The sequence below is a fragment of the Amblyomma maculatum genome, chromosome 2 (assembly GCF_055883805.1).
Source record: "Amblyomma maculatum isolate TAMU_Amacu chromosome 2, ASM5588380v1, whole genome shotgun sequence".
Lineage (NCBI taxonomy): Eukaryota > Metazoa > Arthropoda > Arachnida > Ixodida > Ixodidae > Amblyomma > Amblyomma maculatum.
Genome location: NC_139345.1, coordinates 15152068 through 15176695, shown reverse-complemented (window position 1 = coordinate 15176695; position 24628 = coordinate 15152068). Strand labels below are relative to the sequence as shown.

Here is a 24628-nt window from a genome sequence, read left to right as displayed (position 1 = left end):
TGCTTGACAGCGTGAGCCAAGCAAACCAGGCATCGTAGCGCACCAGAATTATTCCAGCGTTTATAGGTTTTAGGTAGCGTATCTTTGACTATAAAGACTGCAGAGGCACTGGAGAACGAGTGGCCATCGCAAACGAAGTATTCTCTTAGCCACAGTGCATAACGGAAGCCTGCAGATTTGCTGACAGCAGCTGTGTACGAATAGACTTGGCAGCAGGCGCTGTGCTTCAGCTAGTGTGTCCAGTTAGTTTACCGTTTCAGCACCCTATGAAAGCGTGTACCGCGTACATATATATAGCTCGGGGAATAACTGGTGGAGTGCATCTGGCAGGCAGTTTCACCATTATCGTTCAGGATGAAAGTACACGAGGTGTTTCAAGGAAGCCCTTCACTAACATTTGAACATAGGCTTTCACGTATCCTCGGCACAGTAATATCAGTGTTGGCGGTCGTAAGAAGCCAGGCAAGCCACCTTAAATAGAAGTACGGTAGCTAGCTGGCCGTTAGTAATAGCAATATCAGTATTCGGAATTTCGCAAACGCCATTACCAACGGCGATGTGACTCAGCATACTTCGACTCTCCCACTTGGAGCACCGATAAAAAGCTGCCACGTTTCCAAAATTCCAAAAAATAACATGGCGATAACAACAGGCCAGCTACGAATTTGCGGTATCAACCAACCTATGAACTGTGGTATTAAAAACGATAGTCATAAGAAACAAGTTAACCAGCTTACTGCGGTTTACATGATTTATCAGTTTATTAATGCCTGCCAACACTGGTGTTACTATATGGCAGACGCCTTCTTTATACCAGAAAAACTGATATTAAATAATAGTGCAATGCTTTCCTAGATCACCTGGTATAATAGCTGTACCTTGTCATAATATTCACATGTGCAGCAGCAGCGTAGATGGTAACGGTAAGACTGGGAATTAAATTGAGGAGAATACAGTGAGCCATGTAAAGGAGAATGGTAGGCGTGACAAGAGCGGGTCAGGGAAAGAGCGCGAATTAATGACGCCCTCGATGAGATCAAGAAGGGACAGTGGGCAAGTCACGCCATGCGGAGAGCTCATAACCGCTTAGACTAACAGAATAAAATTGCAAGCGAAGACAGCCGTAGGGGGCTTGCCAGGGTACATTTGGAGGTAATCGTGGTGCTGCTGCTGATGATGAAATGCATGCTGGCCTCTCTTCCTCGGCATGTCAGACTGATGGCTCGTAGCATAGTTTCAATGTGTTCCGAAAAAAAAAAAGTAGAACAAGAAGAAATGACGCTTTAAATACCATCTTAGCACTGCTGCGCTTCAACATTGGCAGTTAGTCTCACCGCAGACACAGCCGGCGCCGGGACTGAAAATTGAGCCCCACTGGCCTCGGTTCACTTCTCCATCATCGCGAGCACCTTTGGAGACCTTGAAACCGCGGCTGAGGCTGGAAGAAAATGATCGTGGCGGCCAAAAGAAACGAAAAGAGAAGGGCGACCGCGAAAGAGCACGAAGTGCTAGCTAGGCCAGTGCGGCGGCTGTGCCCAAGAAGAAAGTCCTTGAATCGCAGCCTAATGGACTCAGAGGGACAATGGGTGAATCGTAACGGTAGTAATAATCCTCGCGTAAGACGTGGTGTGAAACTGAGAACGAGGCAACCATAGAAAAAAAAAAAAAGCAACAACAAGAAAGAAAACGAAGACAATGAGAGCAGGCAATAAGAGCAGAATCTAAGAGCAAGCAGCCAGCATAGAACGTGACCCGAGGGGTGAGGGCACTGAGAGAAGAAAGGAGAGAGACAGAGGATGGAGCAAACGCAGGAGCTTGTGGCAGGTGATGATGCTCCGAGGGAGAGAAAAGAAGCGCGAAGTAAATAAGCGAGGGAGGATGGGCTGGACCACGCTGCGTACGCGGTCGCATCTGCTCTTCTCCCTCCTCGCCCTGAGAAACGGTGGCGGCGGCGCCGCTGAGGAAGCAGGCGTTGCGAGTAATGGGTTCGCCCGTGCCGCCTCGGTGTGCAGTGTAGTGCTCGTGATGTGCGCGTCGGAGTCGCTCGCCGTTGCTGCACGGCTAAACCGAGCTGACGCCTGTGCGACCACGCAGGAACCCGCCGCCCAAGCTGAAGAACCCGGCCGAGTGGTCCGATGACTTCAACGATTTCCTCTCAGTGTGAGTACTCATCCTTACAGCTGTGTCTTCGCATGTTCGTTCGCGTTTATTACCGGTGACAGAAATAACGAACCACGAATGCGGTATACGCAGATCGACTTGATGCACAGGGTTGGCCAAACGTTTCGAGGCCAGAGGATCTGACTTTGAGGCGTGTAGTTCGGCATCCACAATGGCCCCAAACTTAACACATTTAGATATGGGTCATTCCTGAGGCTAACACCTCCAGGTCCAGGGGGTATGAAAAGTGTCATTCTCCCCTCCTAGTCCGGAGCTCAGTTGACTTGTGTTTGTTAGTGTACAGTCATTGACAGTTGTAATCGTAGCGTTGATGTGCAATGAATAACTGACACCTGAAAGATGTCCTGCTTGTTTGAAACGTTGCTGATAGTTAAAAAAAAAAAAAAAATAGGAAATGAAATCCTTGTCACGAAAGTAGCATGATCGTACTTTTGCAAACAACCAGGACATGTAGCTTGGAGTTTTGGCATAATCACTCAGCTTAAGTGAGGTCAGTAAAAGAAAGGACGAGAATAAAGAAAAGAAATAAAATCGAACATTATCGTGGGATGAAAATGTGAACCCTTATTCTAGTCCGCATAGCTCGACTCACACTGGCTGAAGATCGAGTGTCTGACATTGCTTTATCATACACCCTTTGCGCATGTGGCTCTATTTTTAATCTGATGAAGATTATACACTTTGTAAGAACCGGACACGTATTTTCTTTTTGCTTATGCAACGTGCTGAACTCAGCCAAGTTGAACTTCGGTGACGTAAGTGCGCCAGCTGGCGTCACTCGTTCAGCTGTGACGCTTGACACAAACAGGTGTCTTTCGGCCGTGGTTACCTAGTGTCGCTGTGGCGAGCAGACGCTCTCATCGCAAAAAAGCCGAATATACAGCTTACGAAAAAACCACCGCTAAAGTACTGGCCTACAGCCACAACGACCGGGGCCGTCAAGTCGCGGCCTCAACTTATTTCATGCGTTCAAACCACGGTTGAAATTAGCACGACTATGATGCGCGTATGCCGAAGTTGTTTTCCTTTCCTTTCTATTTCCGGGGTTCCTTTTGAGATGGAAAAAGAAATATATCTGAGGCTTTCTTTACAGCAGATAATGGAACGAGGGTTTCTGAAGATGTTCTCCAACTTTGTAAATTTCATTTATTGTCTAAAGTCAGCTTGTTTAGTAATTCAGGTAAATAACCTTTATTAACAAAGTAAATAACTGGGAAACGAAAATTGCCAGTTGAGACAAAGGCGAATGCCAGCAATATGCGCCTGGTTTCACACGCATACCACTATTTCTTGTTTTGTTTTTTAAGCCCTTGGCTCAGGTTAGTTGGGACATCCGGTATACATATATTGTCTAAAAGAGCGCACAGCAGTGCTGCACTGCAGTGCCATATGCACGAAAGACCTAGCTGGAGAAAATGTAGCGTACCTGCCGATCTATTTTTAACAACTACGCACCTACTTGCCCATGCTCTCGAGTATTCGCAATGCATTGGGATGAGGTTATCAGAGAAAATTAGCTTTGCCGCGGGGCTAACGCGCGCTGCTTAGTCCGCAATGAGAGGCCGCTCGCCCGCTTATAATGATGTCTCGTGCATTTTCTGCCCGCGCACAAAAAGAGCAGCGGTCTGGCGGCGGTGAGGTACTGGTTTTGTATAAAGGCTTGAATCGGGGCCACCTACTTCGCCAGTCGGTGCGGCCAAGCGCGGTTCTCGGCGGGGGACGTGTTCTTCTATGGGCGGTCTTCTTCGCACCCCTGGCCACACAAACCAGCGGACAACCGTTATTACGTGCACCGCCCATGCCTGAGGACAGTACCTCGAGATCGGTGAACGGGCGTTCGCAAACAAGATTATTGCGATGATGTTAATTCGTTGGATCGTGTGTGTTAATTCGTAAGACAGGATCGTGTGTGTTAGAATATATTCGTTATTCGGCATATAATGAAACGGTCTACAAGGTAGTAGTAGACATTTCATGCAAGCACATTCTATCTGCCAAGCATCATTTTAACAAAGTGAAATGTCAGCAACATTGGATTCAAGAAGCTATACTATCCTTCCCGAAGTCAGCTAATCTAAACTACAAGACATTTTTCTTGTTTCCTTTTTTGAGTTATTTCGCCTGACATACAGAGCAGAGCGCCTAAATTTCCTAGGTCACCTCTTGACCCCCAGTAAGTGCAGTCCTCCCCCTGACATATGTCGTCCAATGTTGTCATGAAAAATTGTAATGCCTCGTTCAAACAAAGTTTTAACTGTATATATGGGACCCGTTCGACATTCCGATGTTGAGTCGCACTGATGATCGTTGGCGTTCCAATACACCAGGTGTTTCACGGAAACCCGCCACTATTTAAAAAAAAATTTCGAGAAAAAAGGCTGGCCTTTTTGGCAACGTGATACCAGTGCTGACGGGCGTAAAAACTGTGATTCAGGGTGGCTAGAACGCAAGCCCGTTAATGTCCGCCGAAGCGCAGCCGTACGGCTACAAAGAAAAGTCATACAGATTTCTCAGATACACCGTAGTTGAAGAAAAATTTGTCCTGGTCCGGGTATCGAACCCAGCACCACCGCGTATCTGCGGCAGTCGCTTTACGGACTTGAGCTATACCAAGGACGCCGGCAGATCATTATGCCAACACTTATGCCAACTTCGAGCTGTTGATCATTTCGCTCTCGGCCCACCACCTGATCTTGGTTTTTTAACGCCTAGTATGGAAGCTCATAAGGATGTTCGAGGACTATCGCACCCACCGCTGCACTGCGGCATTTCAAAACTTTTTAACAGCTTTGCGCCATCTGTCTGTATGAACCTCTGTGAACGGTGCTTTGGCTCGGGTCAATCTGAATGAGCTGCAGAGATTCTCTACGGGTTGCGCGTGTTGAAACCGCTCGCTGCAGCTCGTACACCTGCTCTCCTTCAGCTGCAGCTGGGCGTTTCAACCCGGTTTTTCTGCACGTTAAGTCTGCTGCGGAGTGCACGTGTCAGTGCCGTTAATCACCCTTGTGTGCTTCGAGATTTATGACGATTTGCTCTTCAAATGCGGTTGTAGCATTATTCCAGACGCGTATCATGAAACTGCGATGCCGCAGTCGCTTGGTGGCGCCTTGCTTTTGTAGCAGGCACAAGTAAAGCTGGGGTGGAATTTTACGAAAAGAGAAAAAAAAAAAAACAAAAAAAAAACGAGGGGGCGGTTAACGGATTCCTTCCCTTTTACATCATAGTAAAGGCGTAAAATGACCCTCCATTACTTTTTTTTTTCCTCCGAGAAGTTGGAGTGTTAAGAGATTCTTATGGCTATAATGAAGCGAATTTTTATATATTTTATGAATTAACCCCGCCACTCCTTCATGCATGAGACATTGAATTTAGGCTGGATTAGAAACCAGGATAGTAGACGTCACTGTCACGCGTGAAAAGACAGCGTTACGTATGTGCGCTGTTGTTTAAGGCATTGTTTCTGCTGCAGCCTACCCCGGATGCGCGAAGGAGCACCATAATGAAATGCAAATGCTGCACATTTTACCTTCCCGGTGGTGTCTGGCGCTTGCGAACGATTCGTATCGAACATGTTCAATTATCTCGTGCAGGTGCTTGGTTAAGGATTACGAGAAGAGGCCCTTGATGTCGGACCTGATGAACCACAAGTTCATTGCTCAGGTCCCGAAGCACCCTGAAGAGGTACTCGGTAACTTATTTCATATTTAGCAAGCTGTATATGCCTACAAATTGATGATGTGCACAGATTTGTTTCTCCTCCACATTTACAAGGTGTGCACTCGTAATCTACATCTATATACTATTGCCCGGCCATGTTGACAATCATTTCAGAAGTCCAACCAGGTCTAGTAAATTAGCGAACAGGAATGGAACAACAGATTGAGTTTAGAATTCGCGAGCCGAATGATAACGTGCCTGCTGTAGCAAAGGCCAAGGGAAGATACACATTACGGCACACCAAAACAGCCTTTCTAAACATTAGAGTGAGAGAAGGTGCACCCCTTCAGAACTGTCACCTTTCATGTGTTTTACCGCCGTCGTCATACTGTGCCGTGGACATGTGTTCAACTCAATATGTACCAGCATCTTTACTTCCCATCTCCACTTTCCCGTTCCTCGGTCAGTCCTGCTTCTTTTACACAAATGTTGGGTATGTGGCCGCACACTTTCTTCACGCCGACTTCCCGAAGATTTATCACATTGAAGATCTTTTCTCCTCCTCTCTGTGCCTCGGGTTCTGACCAGATCCGCCAGGAACTTATGCGGATTTTGAAGGCACAACGCAAGGTCGGCTACAGCAAACGGCTGCCCGAAGTGACCACCAAGCATGGCCAGCTCAAGACCGACCGCAAGTCCCGGCCCACGCCCATCCTCATGGACGACCTGTCCGCCCTCGAAACGCTCACAGAGGTAAACGACACGCCCCCAGAGACAGTCGCGCCATCTCGCGGATTTATTGCATGCGTCGCGGTAACTAGGAGTCTTTGAACAGGGCAACGCATGTTCAAGTGGGGCTCGCCGAGCCTTTCTTTGAAATGCAGTTCCCTTTTCTTTAAGCCTTTCTGCACGGTCAGGTGGAAGCTGGAGAGGCAGGCTCGGCGTCAGCAAGGGCAACGCTAGGAGTTCTTAGACATTGGTTATATATAAATATATATATATATATATATATATATATATATATATATATATATATACTTTCCGTTCCGCGACCTCGCTTTTTGTCTCTTGTGCAAATAAACCAGCCAACGGCGCGGCATAAATCGCCCTGGCACAGCTTAAACCATGGAATGTGGTGAGTGGTTAAAATACACAGAGAAGTCGCATCAGCGGTCCCTTCACAATCTTCCCACCCTGTAGACTTCAGTACGTGTCAGCGGCCACCATTATTTCAAGATGTCGGTCGTCGCGACGTAGTGGCTTTTTCAGCGGCCGCATTGTTTCAAGCAAAGAAAACGCGTCGCGCTTGGACAGGGCATGACGACTATAGGCATCGCGTCCATTTTTAAATTACTCCTTTTGCGCAGCTTTAATTACGGCGTAGTGGCCTACTTATATCGGTAGTCTAGTTTTAGATGATAAGATCCGGTCACTGATCCCAAGACGATTTCTCATTCCTTGAAAAATGAACATACACATATCCTCGCCCCCGAAAGAACAATTTAGTCTGGTGTGCGTGAGCGCATGCCAGTTTTGTTTGTTTGTTTGTCTCTGTGTGTGAGTGTGTGTGTGGGTGAGTGGGTGGGTGTTTTACCATTCGTCATCAATGCCCGGGGAGAACTGGAGGATTGTATTGTATAGCGAAGATACCGATCATTTGATAAGCACAGGTAGCGAAATGCAAACTGCGCGGTATACGCTTCTCTCCACTATGTCTCACAAGAAGGTTATGACAACTAGTTTCGTGAGCAAGTCGAATACGGTCAGCCGTCCGAATGTTCGTTGCACTACGCGTGCATGCTTGAATGAATACGGAGTTAGTTGCGTAATTGAAGACTAGAGATGGGTTTGGGAACAGCGGAAAGGAGGGGCCGCCGCACTTCTATGAGCAGGCGAAGCTTGGCGGTACGCAGTGAGTCGCCGCAGCTGTACAGCTGTCGCTGCGACACGCATTCATTGCTGCACAATGTCACCTTTCGTCTGCTGCCGCAGGAGATCATCGTCGACCAGCTGTACCAAAGATTCATGCGAGGTCAGATATACACGTACATCGGAGACATCCTGCTCGCCATGAACCCCTTCCAGAAGCTTCCCATCTACTCCGAAGAGGTGAGCCCCACAATCTCGGCGCATTTAACGCAGCCGGTAATTAAAAATATGAAGCCGTTCTGTCAACATACAATGCCTGACACAAAGCCGTTTGATTTTGTCATGCTCTACTAGAACGTGCGATTAATATAGTTCATTAGTGCTCCATATCATGTACCGTCTTCACCACGATGCGAAAGCGTCAGCAACCAAAACGGCGTTGGGTTTCTACAGAACTGGCACTAAAGCCAACGCGACCTTGGGTATCGAGACTACAGATGACAGGTAAAAAATATTATGATTGACGCCAAACTTTACGAGCAGGTTCCTGTAACCAAAAGAAAGCATTTGACCTGAAAGAAAATTAGGCCAATTTGGTTAAGGTGGGAATGAAATCATGCCTTCGCACTGCGAGACGGCCAAGCTATCCACCGGCCACGAAGCTTCGTTGGTCCAAGCTCAATAAAGGTGAGTCTAGTGCATGCGCGACGCACTTAGGAGCTTTTCTTTAGTAAGTCCTTGGACAGCTTCAGTTCTCAATTAAGCAAAGTTTGCGAGCGCGGTAAAGTTCTTTATGAATGCGTTCTATCAGTCTAATTTTGTTAAAATATCAGATGAAGCAAGACCTTCTAGATGGCCTGCCAGACTGACAGCGTGAGTATTCATAAACTTCACCGCAGGTCTCGATGAGGTACCGGAACCGTGCCAAATTGGACAACCCGCCGCATATCTTTGCCGTTGCGGACGCTGCCTACCACAGCATGCTGCATCAGAAGAGAAACCAGGTGGGATTTCTGAGCGTCAACGTTTCATCTTTCGAGGTGTCACAGCACCAAGTTTATGACAAAGGTTACAGATGACTGCTTCGCTTTCCAGGCATCTGAGTTCAACATTCGGTCGTAGCTGTATTTTGGGATTGAAGGAAGATAGGCTAGTTTCAGTAGTTATTGTTAGGATTGCATTGGTAGACCGCTCCACACAACGCGGACGCCGACTGTATGCACAGAGTGCCCCACTTAGCTTTAACGTGTGACACCCTATTATACCGGTGTACAACGCGAAGACACAACCTGAAGCATGTTCATGGCAGCTCGGCACAGCGGCTGAGTATTCTGTCGTTTTATTTTTGACCAAGAAATTGATGAATAATAATCAGTCGACTTTACAAGCTGAGAATTTCGATGAAAACTTGTAATAGAAAGGCGCAGGATTTTCCCCGAAGGTCCTATTTATACCTTGCTATCTGTCACGAAATTGTGCTTTCCTCCTTCTTGACAAAAAAAAAAAAAAAAGAACTGTCAAATACGCAAAAAAAGGTCCTTTGACCGCCCGTTCCCGTTCCACGATATCATCGCTCTCAAACGAGCAGCTCACGAACGAATTCCGCTCCCGGTAGACCCGCTGCCGCAAGTGAAGTGGCCAGGCTGCAGCGAGGAATTCCTGCACCGCCTTTTTCTAATTGCGTCTTCTTTTTTTTTTTCGGCATCTTCAAGGTGGTTATTGCCGCCGCGAACCACTGCTGCCGCTGTGCTTGCGAAAACCGGTGGTTGAAGCGAGTGCTCCGGTATATTTTTATACGTTGGCCCAATTTACGCGATACACCCATCGTATATACAACCCCGATGCGACGCACACATCGAACTCATAAATTCAGGTCGCGTATTTCTGGTGGAAGATGCGCTACTGATAGCGGTGTGGTTTCTGCACCAAGTGTGTCAAAAATTAGGCGCACAGCCGTGGACGAAAAGACTGGCGGGAGTGTGGCGTCACGAAGCGGGCCCTCTGTTGAGGCCGTCGTACCTGTTCCTCTGTCTCTACCCAGGAAATGGCTAAGTCGGCCCTACGTGAGGAGGGTCAGACATTAACCTGGACACAAACACGCCAGCCGGAAAGTCAATTGGAGCTTACCTGCAGCTTTCATTTTATGTTATGGCCTTCAAAATTGTCATTTGACGTTTCCTCCCGAATTTGTTGTTACTTTTCTTCTCGCAAACAAAAGGCGACGTCAGCGTACTTTGAACTACCCCAGGTGGGCTACATTAATGTGGAGTTCTCCACTATGGCGCCTATCACCATAGCCCGAGGTTCAATTCGAGATGTTAAGCCCCAAAATTCCTTTTTTTCATTTATTCTATTTATATTTGTTTTTTATAGCGGTGGGAAGGAAAGCGTAGCAGGGGGCGGCAGAAAGTTAGGTGGGCGGATGAGATTAAGAAGTCCGCAGGGGTCAAGTGGATGCAGCTAGCACAGAACCGGGTTAAGTGGAGAAATATGGGAGAGGCCTTCGCCCTGCAGTGGGTATAATCAGGCTGATGATGATGATGATAGCGGTGGCGTTTTCGTGCATTCCCAACCCTTTTGCCTCAGCAGCAGCTCTTTTCGCTATAATCATGCAGCAGAAAGAGCGGTCTTCGTTACGAGGCTTAGGCGGCTTACGTCGCTGTAAAATGGTCTGAGAATATTTTTTTCGCCGAAGTTAACGCAACACTTGTCATACTGAATTAATTCAAAATTTACTCGAATGTAACGTTATATTTATTATCGCTAGTATTAGCCGTGACAAGGCAGTCCAGGCGTTATGATAGAGCAATATTTTTTGAAAAAGGAAAACTTCTTTTGTTTCGGTTATATGCCGGCAGAACGGGCGTAGCACTCAGGCAGCCATTTTTTTTGTTGTTGTTGTTGTTGTTGCGCGCGCGCGCGCGCGCGCGCGTGTGTGTGTGTGTGTGTGTGTGTGTGTGTGTGTGTGTGTGTGTGTGTGTGTGTGTGTGTGTGTGTGTGTGTGTGTGTGTGTGTGTGTGTGTGTGTGTGTGTGTGTGTGTGTGTGTGTGTGTGTGTGTGTGTGTGTGTGTGTGTGTGTGTGTGTGTGTGTGTGTGTGTGTGTGTGTGTGTGTGTGTGTGTGTGTGTGTGTTGAGGGTCCCACAGTGACTTTCTAAATAAAATAGAGGGAGGTCATACCCTAAAAGAAAAGAAAGGAGAAACGGATGGCCTTAACCTTCATTGTAATGGGGAGGACACGTTGGATACGTACCTTATCTCGTTACAATCGTGCTCGCACCGCATTAATGTAGATACAATGGTTGGGCCGTTGGTAAGCCGCCCTTGAAACCAGTAGAGTCTGCGGATGTGGCTAGCGTGCTTGATATGTGCACATAGCAAAAGCTTCTTCTACTCAGGAAACCAACTACCGTGAATGAAGAGTAAAGAGTGCTATATCCCCCTTCGGTCTGAATTAGGGGCTGTTGCAGGAGAAAGTACGAGTAAGTTGCAGAGTCGGGATTTAGCTTAACCAGGGGTTACTTAACCAAGTATACCGACTCAGCTGCAATTTAAATCTGTTGGATGGCACCGCATACGACGGAAGATATATCTGCACGCCCCCTTGCAGTGTATCGTCATCAGCGGAGAAAGCGGAGCCGGCAAGACCGAGAGTGCCAACCTCTTGCTCCGGCAGCTGGTGGCTCTGGGAAAGGTGAGTTGCAAAAAGAGTTATGGGGACGCCGTTTTCCTTTTTCTTTCATATACCTTCTTTACGAATTGCACCTCCTTCCGTCCTGTTTCCACTCTGTACAGGAGTTCATAAGAAAAAGCTTGCGTGCTTGAAAATCAACTAGCTTTGATCCTGTATTGCATGCAGAGTTGTCGTAGTAACCAAACGCTTTCACATTGCCTTTCCGAGGAGTAATAGAGATAATTGTACAGAAAACAAAATGGAACGAGCGGTGAGTGCTGTCCACAGTGAGTGCTGTGCTGAGTGATCTAGGTCTGCTTAGCTTAACAACGTATATCTTTTCTGCTGGGAGTCGTCGGCGAAACGTTGAGCTGTTTCTTTTAAGGCGAAAACCTTTAAAGCCTCATTGTTGTCAGCATGAGCTGTAGGCGAAGGCTGTCACGCTTTCGAGTGCGCACCACATAAAAATAAATATATAAACTTTGTTTTCATATCGAACCTTCATCCCTTGGATCCCCAGCCGAGTGCTTTACCGCAGCGCCACGCCCCGGATTTTTCACCACAACACACCAGCGCTTGTGGTGTCTGTTTCTATTCTTTCGTCTGTGTGTTTTGCGCTGTTTTATTTTTAAACCATGTATCACCAACTCGCCCGCTTTGCCATTCCGGATTTTTTCTTTCTTTTCTTTATTGCCTGGCTTTGGCAAACGACATAACACGAAAGAAAACTCGAAGTAGCGTGTGGAAGTTGTGGATATTACAGGGAGGTCATCGAAGTGTTAGATTTCTTTCAGCGCGTTTCTCTCTGGAATATTTGTTTGGTGTAAAGAGGGAAAAGTTGTACCGCGATCTGTGTGGTGTTGTTTTCCCAGGACCCTTGTACAATACCATATACAGTGGAGGCCCTGGTACACATGTATTAAAGAGAGTAAGAAAATGCAAGTACCGCCAGGAGCTAAGACCTTTTTCTTTAAATTACATACCGGAACATTACCAGTAAAGACGTTTTTGGAGGGAAGGGGCTTTTTTTTTTTTTTTTCGTGGGGAGCACATTGTTTAATCTGTAAGCAGCCGGAAACAATAGATCGTGTTTTTTACATTGTTGGGAAGGAATATAATTTTGGGATGCATTACAATGGACCATAAATAAGGAATTTCCACTATACTCGCACGGCATTCGATATTTAAACATAGAAAATGAGGATGGGGTTCCATTTGACGTAATTATGCTTATGGGCCTCCACTGCATTTGGCGCTTCAGAAAGGCAGGCTATCACTGTGACAGGGATGCCAGACCTGCTCGAATTTATGTTCGAGAAAGCATGGAGTGGTTTATTGCCATTCAAAAAGTGGTTGCAAAACCTCCCGAATGGCTCTCAAGGGTAGAGCCTTTGTTGTCGCTGCAGGAGCTTTAAAGCGACCAAGCCAGTCTAACACTGGCTGATCATGACATTAATTCATGTACATTGCCTTGTATGTCTTTTTTTTTTTTTTCATGTTTTGATTGCGCCACGCCCCGGGTCGTGAAACACCCTTCATAATTCCCCTTGTCTACTGTGAAGATGATAGTGGGATTCCGCGAGTGACAGATACTACGTCTTTCCTTCCCTGTAAACGAATTATAGAACACCGGTGAACTTTGATGCGTTCAATGAAATGCTGGTTGTGTTCGACAAGGGCCGCGCGATGTACCGTCACGACGTCACTAGGCGAATCACGCACAGACGAAGCTGACCCCGCCGAGCGTCCGATCCAGGCGTCCGTGCGGCACCTTTCATTTGCCGCTTCCTTAAAACGCCGCACCACACAGCAAACAAGCAGACCCAGATGCCTAGGAGGCGTTAGTACAGCAGGCATCAGCTGCATTTCAAATCGGTTTACAGGATAGAAAAGACGCACTATCTGTCAGAATTGTTGCGACTGTAGCAAGAAAAAATGCAAGGGCCTGCTACTGGCTCTGTAGCCGAGCCACCTCCGCTACCTCGTGCGGACAGAAGATTAACTGATGTATTTATAGTAAGGGAAAGGCGCGGTAACTGTCTCACTTGTTTTCTGTGGACACCGCAACCACGCCGTAAGGGAAGGGAGGAAGGCGGGAGTGAAAGGAGGAAGAGAGAAAGAGGAGCCGTAGTGGAGGGCTACGGAGTAATTTCGACCACCTGGGGATCTTTAACGTGCGCTGACATCGCACAGCACACGGACGCCTCTTCGTTTCGCCTCCATCGAAGCGCAGCCGCCGAGGTCGGGTTCGAACGCGGGTACTCCGGCACAGTAGTCGGGCGTCTTACCACTGCACCACCCCGGCGGGGCGGGACAGAAGAGAAAATAGAGAAGATGGAAAAAGAAGAAGGAGAGAAAGACGCGCGTCGCAACAGTCGTCGCCCACCACCGAAACGGTAGCGGGTGCAATGACGGCCAACAACAGATAGAAATATGGTGGCAGGCTAGCCCCCGCCGCAAGCAGCAGTGACCTACCAGTCCCAGCCCCGTAGGGCCAGGAGCCTGACACAATTCTGCTCGGACACATGTACCACGTCGTAAAGAAAGGGAGGAAGGTGGGAGTGAAAGAAGAGAGGGAGAGAGATGTGCCGTAGAGGAGGGCTACGATCCACCGGGCTATAATGGTTTTGGTCTCATCGCACTTTAGTGGTCCAAAGTGTCCTCTAGAAATTTTTTTAGTACCACAGAAAGAAATTTACTAACAATTCGTTCAATTCAAAAACTACACTGCACAAAAAAAAAAAAAACTCAATCATCAACAAGTGATGATCGGACATTTAATTGGGCGGAAACTTTTGGTGTAGAGAAGTCAATCGTCTATTGCTCCGTCCGGCAGAAAACTGTCCTTTAGAAACAATTTTTGCGGTGCGCAGAGGAGGGACGTGTCTACTTACTTAGTTGAGCTGTCAAAGCACTAAAAAGCGAAGTGGGTGAGGCAAGTAACTTCAAATTTAACATCACATCATGACCGCTAACTGATGGTCGCTCCACAACATATACTTACGCCGATGTCTTTTAACACATTAAATGATGACACTCTAGTTCTCTGATCTCTGATATTCTGCCGAAAAAGAAAATGCGTTAAGTGCAGCATGGCGAACAATGCTGGGCGGATATCTCATGTTATCCCTTGGCGGCGACACGCAGGCGACAAACCGGAACCTGGAGGACAAGATCCTGCAGGTCAACCCTATCATGGAGGCATTTGGCAACGCCAAGACGGGCATCAACGACAACTCGAGTCGATTCGGAAAGTTCCTAGACCTAACCTTCACCGAACAGGGAAAGATCACCGGAGGTAAGTCGCCGCTAGGCCTTCGTCGCCCCGTGGTCGATACCAGCGTGCCGCCGTGCTGGCACGGAGAGTCACGTGATGACAGCTAAGCTGTTATTTCAGTTAGCTACCTGTTCCTTTTTTTCGCGACGAACTTACTAATTTTCGCTCTCAAGACGACGCGGTCGTAAGCAACTCGCAAGCGTTATAGGTACACTTGCGGATCCGAACGTTGGTTTTATATGAAGAAAAAGTAAGACCACACTTAGGTTATGAGTAGTGAGGAGTGAAAGGAGAAATTTAGGAAATTTCCTTGGATGTAGTGGAAACATTTACAGCGGACGGACAAGGTTAACTCGAATACGCTGAGAGAGAGAGAGAGAGAGAGAGAGAGAGAGAGAGAGAGAGAGAGAGAGAGAGAGAGAGAGAGAGAGAGAGGGGGGGGGGGGGGGGGCCTTTTGTCCAGCTATCGGTGTACTAGACGGGTAGTCTGTCATTGCTGGCAAGTGTCCACCGATGTGCTGTTTCCGGGGCACGTTTGGCCACTGTCGATGAGAGCGTTGTTCCGCTTTTGCGATCACAATATCCTAATGCTCCGTGTATTGTTGCCGCGCTAGACAACAAATGAAACGCATTCTGTGTGGCCTGAAAAAAAGAATCCTCCTTCGCTGATACTATTTCCCCATTTACATGTCTCCATTTAAATGCCTGCAACCGTCGTTTTCTTTGTCTTCTTTTCCTGCACAGGTAAATTGTCTGTTTACCTCCTGGAGCAGTCTCGGGTCGTGTGGCAAGCGCCGTAAGTGCAGACATTTCCCATTCCACTCTCATAAAAAAAAAAAAAAAGTGCAGCACAATAAAACCGAAATATAAAGACGAATCAGCGCCAGCAAATATATATATATATATATATATATATATATATATATATTGCTTTATCATGATTTTCCAGGCAAGAACGCAACTTCCACATATTCTACTACCTGTACGACGGGCTAGCAGACATCAGGCAACTCGGAAACTACTACCTCGACACTACGGGCAAAAGACAGCATAGGTAAGCGGTTACCAGTAAGTGGTAAATATGCTCTCTGTAGCACGCATCTCAGCGTAAGCTCCCCTCTTGAGCTATGGGCGCTTTAACCTGGAAAAGCCGAACACATGTTTCTTTCTCTTTACTTTCCATGACGTCAAGTAAAAGGAGGAGGGGGCGGCTATAATAGCAAGCGCAGGTGGGCTTATGTCCCCTCCATTAAGCTAACGGAGAATCAGCTATGAAACACTCGATGGGTACAAAAAGAATAAAGCAATCACAGCAAAAACGTCAAATGACCACAATTCAAAATACGTTTTTAAAAACGTTTTTAAAATCAATGAACTTTGTAGAGTAATAACTTAATTTTCATATATCCCTTTAGGATAGCGGCATTGTTCCGAGCACAGTCAAACGCAGAGACAGAAAATTTGAGAACGTTTCAAACGACGCACGTATCGCGCGTTTAACGCTAGCAGACCATGACAAAGCGATGCGTGCGGCCTCCTGAAAGGAAAAAAAGAATTACGCGCGCGTATCATCGTGAGGCTTTTAGACGTTCCAGCAGCAACATAGATTCTGGGCCAACGATGCACACTGTCCTTCTCGCAGGTACCTGAACGGTGCAGCCTCGGACAAAGAGACCGCATCGATGCACGTCGACAGGCTGAACAACATCAAGCAGGGCTTCCAGCTGCTAGGCTTTCGGTCAGCCGTAAGTGCAACCAGCCAAGAAAAGGCGGGGAGCGCGCGCAAAAACAGAAACTAGGGCACGCGTACAAAGCACACGTCCGTCGCCTACTGTGGTTAATTTGGCTGCCACGAACCCCTGTGCCCTGATCCACGTTGTTCACTTCCATCACGACGTCACTTTCGACGGGAGGCAGACGCCTTGCGATACGAGGACATGAGTAATGCGAGAGGAGGATGTTTATTTACAAAGGAAAATGCGAGACTGGACAGCTGTATGACGACCGTATTAAATCATGCTTAGTTGAAAATTACTGTATCATGATCTCGCAGTCAACAGCGTTGCTAATGGCAGCCATGCTGAGCGTCGGAAGAAAGGTGTGCAGATCCGTCTGTCACTAAGGGGAATAACCGTATTTTGACATGTCGCGCTATCAGTAATAATGCACGCTTCGTGGTGAGCGAACTGAAGAGCGAATAAGTCATCTCATGCGCGGAAACCGCCAACGGCAAATCACAGGGTAACCTAGAGCAGTGCGTAGACTCGAAAAATGACGTGGAACGTCGCTTATCGCAGTCCCTGCGTTAATGCATGAATAAAACTCTGCCATTCGCATCAATAGCTCGTAAACTTTTGGCGTCTAACAAGGAGTCAGCCATCCGTTCTTTATCTTGAATTCTTCACGGCCACAAGTTGCTTTGTTCAACTTCAGTAAAACATATGCTGGTTCCAGATGGTTTTAAAAAATGTCTTCACGGCCTCTGCACTGCATTGAACTGCGCTGCCTTTGCATCATCACCATCAGCAGAAGCAGCAGTAGCATAATTACACCCAATGCAGAACAAAATTACTCTCATAAATAGGCTGCAGCCACGTTAGCCTTACAGACTCCATCCTATCCGCCTAAATGCCTCCCTGCCGGCCCCTGCTACGCTTGCCTTCGCATTACATGCCCTGCCTATTCCCATTTCCTCTTCTTGATAAAGGCATTTTCATTTAGGTTGAGTTTAATGTAAACTGGCGATTAGCCTCGTGCATGTGACAACTGCCTTTACAGCTTAACTACCGTATGTAGGTTTTAATCCTCAACGTCAGCGTCGTGGTTGACCAAACATATGCGAATTTAATTCAATAAAGTTTATTCACTCACTCACTCACGGACCTCCAAAGTGGCGACACACGTGTTCTTGTCTGGCTTACCAGGAGACGGACACCATCTACCGCATCCTGGCGGCCATCATGCATCTGGGCGACGTGGAAGTGCGCAAGGCGGAGACCACCTTCCAAAACGATACGTGTATCATCGTCAACGCTGAGAAGATCCCAATCGGTGAGTAGGGAGGACACGCCGCAGGGCCTGCCTGTTTATTTTTCCCTCCTCACGTGGCGCTGCTGTCTTTGCCTGTGAGTGAGGCCAAGGACACGCATCACAAACCCGCCCCGAGAGCCGCTATCTCGCAAGGCCCTGCACCTGGCTTCCGAGGTCGATATGGCGCTCTGGCTTTGTGCTGTTTCCTTTATTCACTCACGTACGAGTACTTAATTCCGCAATCTTGTTCGTCCCACCTTTTTTTTTTGCCCATCTTCTTCTAACTGCTTTCTACTGCACCTTAACACAGTTACCAATTCGGCCAAGCGAACCGAGATGGCTGCAAGCCCGTTGCCTAAGCGTGCACTGTTCTTATCCGCCTCTTTACGAAAAGATAAAAGAAGCGCACGTGCGCGACATATTTCATGCGCTCATATCGCGCGTAGACCGTACGTCTCGAGTAGTTTAAAGCGATTTGAAGAAAATCCTTCGGACACTGACCTAGCTGAACTAAACCTCGTAGGCTAGACTTTGTTCTGGGAGGCTTAGTTTATTCGCGTTCACTCCACGGCTGTTGTAGTATGGTCATCACTTCTCCTTGAAAGCAGGTCATCGACGTGATGGGCATGAAGAGTAGCACTTTGAATGGATTATGACATGAATGACCGCATTTAGATCGCCCGAGGCTATGCCGGCCGCTTCGTCTCTTTTTACTGTGCATCGCTTAAACGGTGCAACCGAACAGTGCGGCCCTCTTAGAAAATTGCAGCCCCGTTATGGTTCAATGCTCGCTCCAAACATGCACGCACTGTGGAAAGGCAACTGCTATCTACACGGTGGGCGGGTGTGTGTATGTGTGTGTGTGTGGAAGGGGGGGGGGGGGGCTGCACGAAACGGGTATGTTGAAGTGCTTTTCACTCGAGTGACAGCCCTTTACCTTGAAAATTCGAGTCGTTGTAGTTCTTTCTCTGTGTCTATTTACCTGACGTCCGCCACTTCTTATGTACCCAGCACATAAGCACGCGCCGTGTTGCAGATTTTTACTTTACTGTAGCACTTAACAGCGAAGCCGTGTCCCACTGACGTTCTTTTTAAAATCTTTGGCTGAGTGGAACCGACAGAATAAACTAACGCCCTAAATAACCCCGCCGGGGTGGCGCAGTGGTTACGGCGCTCGACTACTGTTCCCAAGGACGCGGGATCGAATCCCGGCCTCGGCGGCAGCTTTTCGATGGAGGCGAAAAGCAAGGCGCCCGTGTGCTGTACGATGTCAATGCACGTTAAAGAACCCCAGGTGGTCGAAATTTCCGGAGTCCTCCACTACGGCGTCTCTCATAGCCTAAGTCGCTTTGGGACGTTAAACCCCACAAACCAAACCAAACCTAACGCCCTAAATGGCATAAGTGGCACCAAAACGTCTTTGAGGCTGCAGAAACAAAGTAACCTCTGTCTTCTTCCGTATCGATTCTGTCGTGAATGGCAAATAAAATATGCAAATGCAATTTAAAAATGCGGAAACAGTTCCAATAATAACCTCGATCAAAACAAGAAAAACGATATAGAGAACAGATAAAAATGTGGTATACGCAGATAAAAATTATGATAGGAAAAGGAAACTTAGAAAACAGAGCAGAGAATGAAAGCGAGAAGTTTCAAAGTGACCACGACTTCAGAAGGGAGTCATTGAACTCGCAGTTAAGAAAAAAAAAATAGTTTAAAGCGCTAGTATGTCTATTTACAATGATTTATGTAATATCTGCCAAGGTCGCGATAGCCTGCCATAACTCTTTTTGCGCGCTCGGGAAACGATGCGAATACCCCCATGGACAATGATATGGCAAAGGCAGTTATCAACTGATTGTATGAAAGAAACAAAAGCTTAATAACAGTTTCTGGCGTTTTCCGAACTAATTACAGAAGAATCGTTTGCTATATCTGCTACAACTTGATTTGTGCAATGGAATCGTACCTGTTGCCAAATGTTTGGGATTACTTTTTGAAAAGCACATGTCTTGAGATCTGCTAGTAGACGCTACAACTGGAAAAACATCTTGTAGATACCTGAAGTGTTTTCAACCTTAAGACAAGTACTGCGTCCACAAAAGCGTAGGAATCCTTATTTATAGCACCGCTTGTTGTGTCATAACTACATTACGGTTATTTAGTCGCTTTGACAAATAATACCTAATAATAATAATAATAATAATAATAATAATAATAATAATAATAATAATAATAATAATAATAATAATAATAATAATAATAATAATAATAATAATAATAAAAAAGAGGGCTGTTCGAGCTATTGTTAAGTTCTTTATTCACTCTGAATTTTTTTTTTATTAATATTAGCGCCCTCCCCGAACTTCACATTCCTCCACGATGGCTCAGTGATTAGGGTGCTGCTCTGCTTGAACCCACGCACATGGGTTAAAACCCAGCCGCGGATGCCACTTTTCGATGATGGAGGTGAAACTCAATGGCGTCCAAGTGCTCTGCGATGTCAGTATAAGTTAAATAGCTCCAAGTAGTCCAAATTTCCGGAGCCCTGCACTCCGATAAACCCATCCCTTCCCTCAATCCCTAACCCTTCCCGGGATGACCCAGTATTGTAAGGCCGAGGCCTTTAAGCCTCCGCGTCAAACCTCCAAATATACAATAAACGTTTTCACCACCACCCCCACCACCTCACAGGCTTAGTTGTTTTACGTTAACCCCTATAAACTAAAGCAAGCGAAACTTCACCAGCACTCTCGAAAAGAGTTATGAAACAGGAATTTGGAGAAAAATATAGAGATTTAGCTCTTCTAAACCTAGACATACAGAGCGAGAGCTGTGTGTCCACGACGCAGAGTAGTCGCAGACGGTCCCGCTGGGCTCTCCTCCATGGAGAAAATAAATGCAGACGGCGGCTTCACCTCTGTTTATACACCCGTGTGACGCTTGGTCCCGTGACCGATGATGTACAAGACATACAACCTCGGCGCGTCATATCAGACTCAAGGTTAAAGGTCACAATTGTTGGGGCAATTGGTCAGCGCAACGTTAAACAATCTACTCAATTTAAACCAAACTGAGTTTCTGGCTTCAAGGTCAAATTGTCCCTTCGCGATGACTTTGGCGAAGCCTGTCGTAATAAAGATGTCGCTCTAAAAACAACACGCGGTGAGAATACCTTTTAAAACTGAAGGAACGTTTCGAGACCTGCTTTCGTGCGACTTGAGAGGTATACCACGCGATCGCACAAGCTATGCTGGTCGGATATTGAGCTCCTGACTTTGAACTTCCTTATCATTATACACGCATATTCTTCTCTCATTTTATTAGTACTTCGTCCAATATATGTAAGCTACTTTTCAAGTATTTAAACTTTGTCTGGACGGCTTTTGTGGCTGTTATTTTCAGCACTAGAAGCGTCACTCGCCTATTCCTTGTTTAACTCCCATCGCATCTCATTCAATATTTTGGAAGTATGCAGAATTGATTTTATTTCCCGCACCGCTCTCTGTCAAGTAGACAGTCAGTGGAGGATGCCAAGCACTGTGATGGCTTTTGTTCATCATACGCAGCGCCCCAGGCATTGGCTATTGACGCTAAAATAAATTGGATTTGATAGGATTGAATCCCGGCCGCTGGCTCCGCATTTCGACGAAGGCGAAGCTGGTCGAAATTAATCTGCAGCCTTTTACCACTGGGACCGTTCCTCTTTCCTTCACTTCTTCCCTCATTGCGGGGTCAAGGTGAGGGTCGTGAGTGATACAGTTACTGCGGTTTTCCTTCCCTAACAATTAATATTATTACCACCGTTTCTCCTGCTGATGACTTCTTTTATTCTTTTAATCGCCCGCCCACGGGGCAAATTTTTTTACAATAGCCTCTTGCGATCTTTATGGCGTGCCACGCGCACACGTGAAGAGACGTCGCACGTGTATTTCCTTGCGCCCTCGCAGTGGCACAGCTGCTGGGCCTGCAGGGCAACGCTCTCCGGGACGCGCTCACTTCGAGCAGCATGGTGATGCGCGGGGAGGTGATCACGCGCTGCAACTCGGCGCAGGAGGCTGAGTGCGCGCGCGACGCCATGGCCAAGGCGCTGTACGCGCGTCTCTTCGACTGGATCGTCAACCAGATCAACAGGCATCTGGCGCTGGGACGCATCGCCATGTGAGACGTCTCTCATCTTCACCTCTGCCTCTCTGTTTACATATCCCAATTCAGAAGCTTCTAGCAAGTGACACGTGCGGCGCGGACAATTACAACTCCGCATAACAGGATGCGGTCCCTGAGGAGATCGGGCCCTTGAAAAGAAAACTAAAATCGTGTAGCAACATGCATGTTAAATATTATCGGCGATTAAATGCACAAAAAACTCCTTAACGGCACCCAGACACATTTACACATTGAGAAGCTGCAGCACCCTTGCGCTTTACGCCCCTGCACTTGCGTAACCTATAGGGGGCATAACGCTGTTGATGTGCTCAGTGCACCGTTCGAAAGGAACCAGGCAATAAGGGCCTGGACATATAGGGCGTCCTCGACCGGAAGCTTTGCATATACTTTAGGGCTCCAGCGTTCATTGCCGCATACCTGGTGGTCGCGATCGGACGCACTTCATTCGACAGTGCCCGCTTAGCCGCTGCATAAAGCGTAAGGAGCTCGGTCTACTGAAACCCGACGTCGCCGTCGTAACGCGGCGACCGAAGAGCATTCCAGAAGTTTTAAATAAAACTGACGAATTGGGGGAGGTTCGCAGCGAATCCAAAATTGGCGAGAAGACTCCTCTAATTCAGGGTATTTCGGTAAATCGAAGTATTTCATTAAAAGCAAATTTGTCGTTATTGGGTTCGACCATACACCCTCTGCCATGAGGGGCCGCTGGTAGCAATCGCGTTAGAGGGAGTGGGACCCAACTGGTGAAGGGGATAGGCTGGATAGGCTAATAGCGGGGCGATAATGCGCACGCGCGGAATGCTGCGTTGAAAGGTGCAGCAGACTGTCGCTCCGTTATTAGCTTATACCCCCCCTAACCTGTTGTATTTACCTGTTCTTGGGGGACCCTATGGGTAAAGGAATAGGGTGATAGCAGGGCTGGAGTGCGCATGCATAGAGTGATTGCCGCACCCTGGCCCTTTATTCAAAGGATGCAGCGCACGCCTAACCAGTCGGGTCCCCCTATTCTAAATCTCGCTATTGTTAGGGATGTGTACTGATGTTACAGTAATAACTAAAAGTGAATAATATACAAGAATAAAAGTTCGTGGAATTAAAAAGGCGGTTTAAAGGCGTTTTTCCGTATAATCTTAAGGCGAAGCTTAAGCGTCCTCCTAGTTCTATTTACATCTCAGGCGATGCGCAGCGTATTTGACAGAACGAGGCATTGGACGGAGCGTCGTTGATCGAGTGTCATCCATTCAACCATACATAAAAAAGTGCTGCACGAATACAGCAGTAGAATATGCGTTTCATTTCACATACAAACTAACATAAGGCGCGGACACTGACCTTATAGCAGCGCGTGTTGTTGGGGGTACGGCAGTAGGAGAAGATTGGAAGTGCAACAACAGCAACAACAGCTACGACTTTGCAGTGGCATTGTTTCATGCAAAACATTAGTCCAAAGGCTACTACGCAGCAATTAATTTCATCGGTTCATCATTCTTAGAACCGCTACATGACACCACTTTTGTTTGCATGATCTCTCTGACGCACAGAAATCATTTGGGTAAAAGCGATGTCGTCACCAAGAAAAAAAAAGAGTAATATCAAGATGGCGTTAAAGGCCCCTTCTAAAAAAAATATGGCGTCGGCTTCGAGCGAAAAGTCACCTCTGACAGGTGACGAGGCCGAGCACTGATTGGTTAACAGGTTTTGTGACGTCACGATACGACGTGATATAACTCCGTTGGCATGTTCTGCTACCTACGCTAGCTCCTCTCAGACGGAAATCGAACCCATCGATACTCTTGGATCCTTAGGGCACGCCGGCACGTTCGTACGGATTGGTTAAAGCGGGGCTTTATATCAATAGCACCCGGTCTTTGACACAATGTGGTACCTTGCGAGCGTATGCTAATGAGTACGCGTGAAATAACAAAGGCACAAATAAGGGATTAAGGTAGAAAGTTGGGCGAGTTGGTACAGAGGCATGATTGAAATAATGCACTGCTCTAAAAGAGACGAATACTAAACACGTAATGCGCAGAAAAAGCGGAGACTCACAACTAAGTTTATTTGAACAAACATAAGAAATATATACGGACCAACAAACAGACGCACTTGCGCGGAACTGCAAGAGAGTCAAAAACCCCCGCATTACATTTCATGTCTTACCTAGATATAAAAATTCACAGTCTGCAAGGGAGACAGAAGGCTGGCTGATGCACCTATCACCCTTTTTTTTTTTCTTCTGATGAAGTAGGAATTTTTGTATCTATATAAAACATGAAATGTAATGTGGGTTTTATTTTTATTTTTATTATTATTATTTTTTTCACTCTCTTGCAATTCCGGGCAGGTGTGCCTGTTTGTTGATCCGTATATATTTCTTATGTTTGTTCAAATAAACTTAGCTGTGAGTCTGCGCTTATCCTGTTCACTGCGCGTTTAGTAGTCGTCTGTATACATATATATATATATATATATATATATATATATATATATATTTTTTTTTTTTTAGAGCGCAGCACTTTGGCGCCAATTTCTGCGTTTCGCGTCGTCGACGTTGTCCTAAAGTAAACTGCTCCGCAGCTGGGGCAGCGCGCGCTCCTCCCTTCTTTCCCCGCCCTCCCGCTTCCGCCGTGGCGGCGACCGCGCGTGCGATCCTGCCACCACCAGTCGCCGCTGGGGCCTTATTGCTTTATTGCTCTCTTCATTTCTCCGACCACAAAGCTTCCTTCAAGACTGTCAAGAACTGTTAGTGGAGTGTTTCTTGAGCGAATATGTGTGA

General features: G+C 46.9%; 2 protein-coding genes across 5 annotated transcripts in view; one reads left to right on the top strand and one right to left on the bottom strand.

Moving 5' to 3' along the window:
• Positions 1-24628, bottom strand: part of LOC146198013 (uncharacterized) — a 55539-nt gene that overhangs the window by 7411 nt on the left and 23500 nt on the right. The window lies entirely within an intron of this gene.
• Positions 1-24628, top strand: part of ninaC (STKc_myosinIII_N_like and MYSc_Myo21 domain-containing protein ninaC) — a 145988-nt gene that overhangs the window by 102645 nt on the left and 18715 nt on the right. For all 3 annotated transcript variants that reach the window (XM_084593327.1, XM_084593325.1, XM_084593326.1), the window contains exons 10-21: positions 2095-2160; positions 5772-5862; positions 6427-6591; positions 7831-7947; positions 8607-8711; positions 11316-11399; positions 14526-14676; positions 15400-15451; positions 15605-15709; positions 16298-16400; positions 17580-17706; positions 21636-21846. In XM_084593327.1, the coding sequence (XP_084449453.1) occupies positions 2095-2160; positions 5772-5862; positions 6427-6591; positions 7831-7947; positions 8607-8711; positions 11316-11399; positions 14526-14676; positions 15400-15451; positions 15605-15709; positions 16298-16400; positions 17580-17706; positions 21636-21846 (1377 nt within the window). The remainder of the gene's footprint in view (positions 1-2094; positions 2161-5771; positions 5863-6426; positions 6592-7830; positions 7948-8606; positions 8712-11315; positions 11400-14525; positions 14677-15399; positions 15452-15604; positions 15710-16297; positions 16401-17579; positions 17707-21635; positions 21847-24628) is intronic.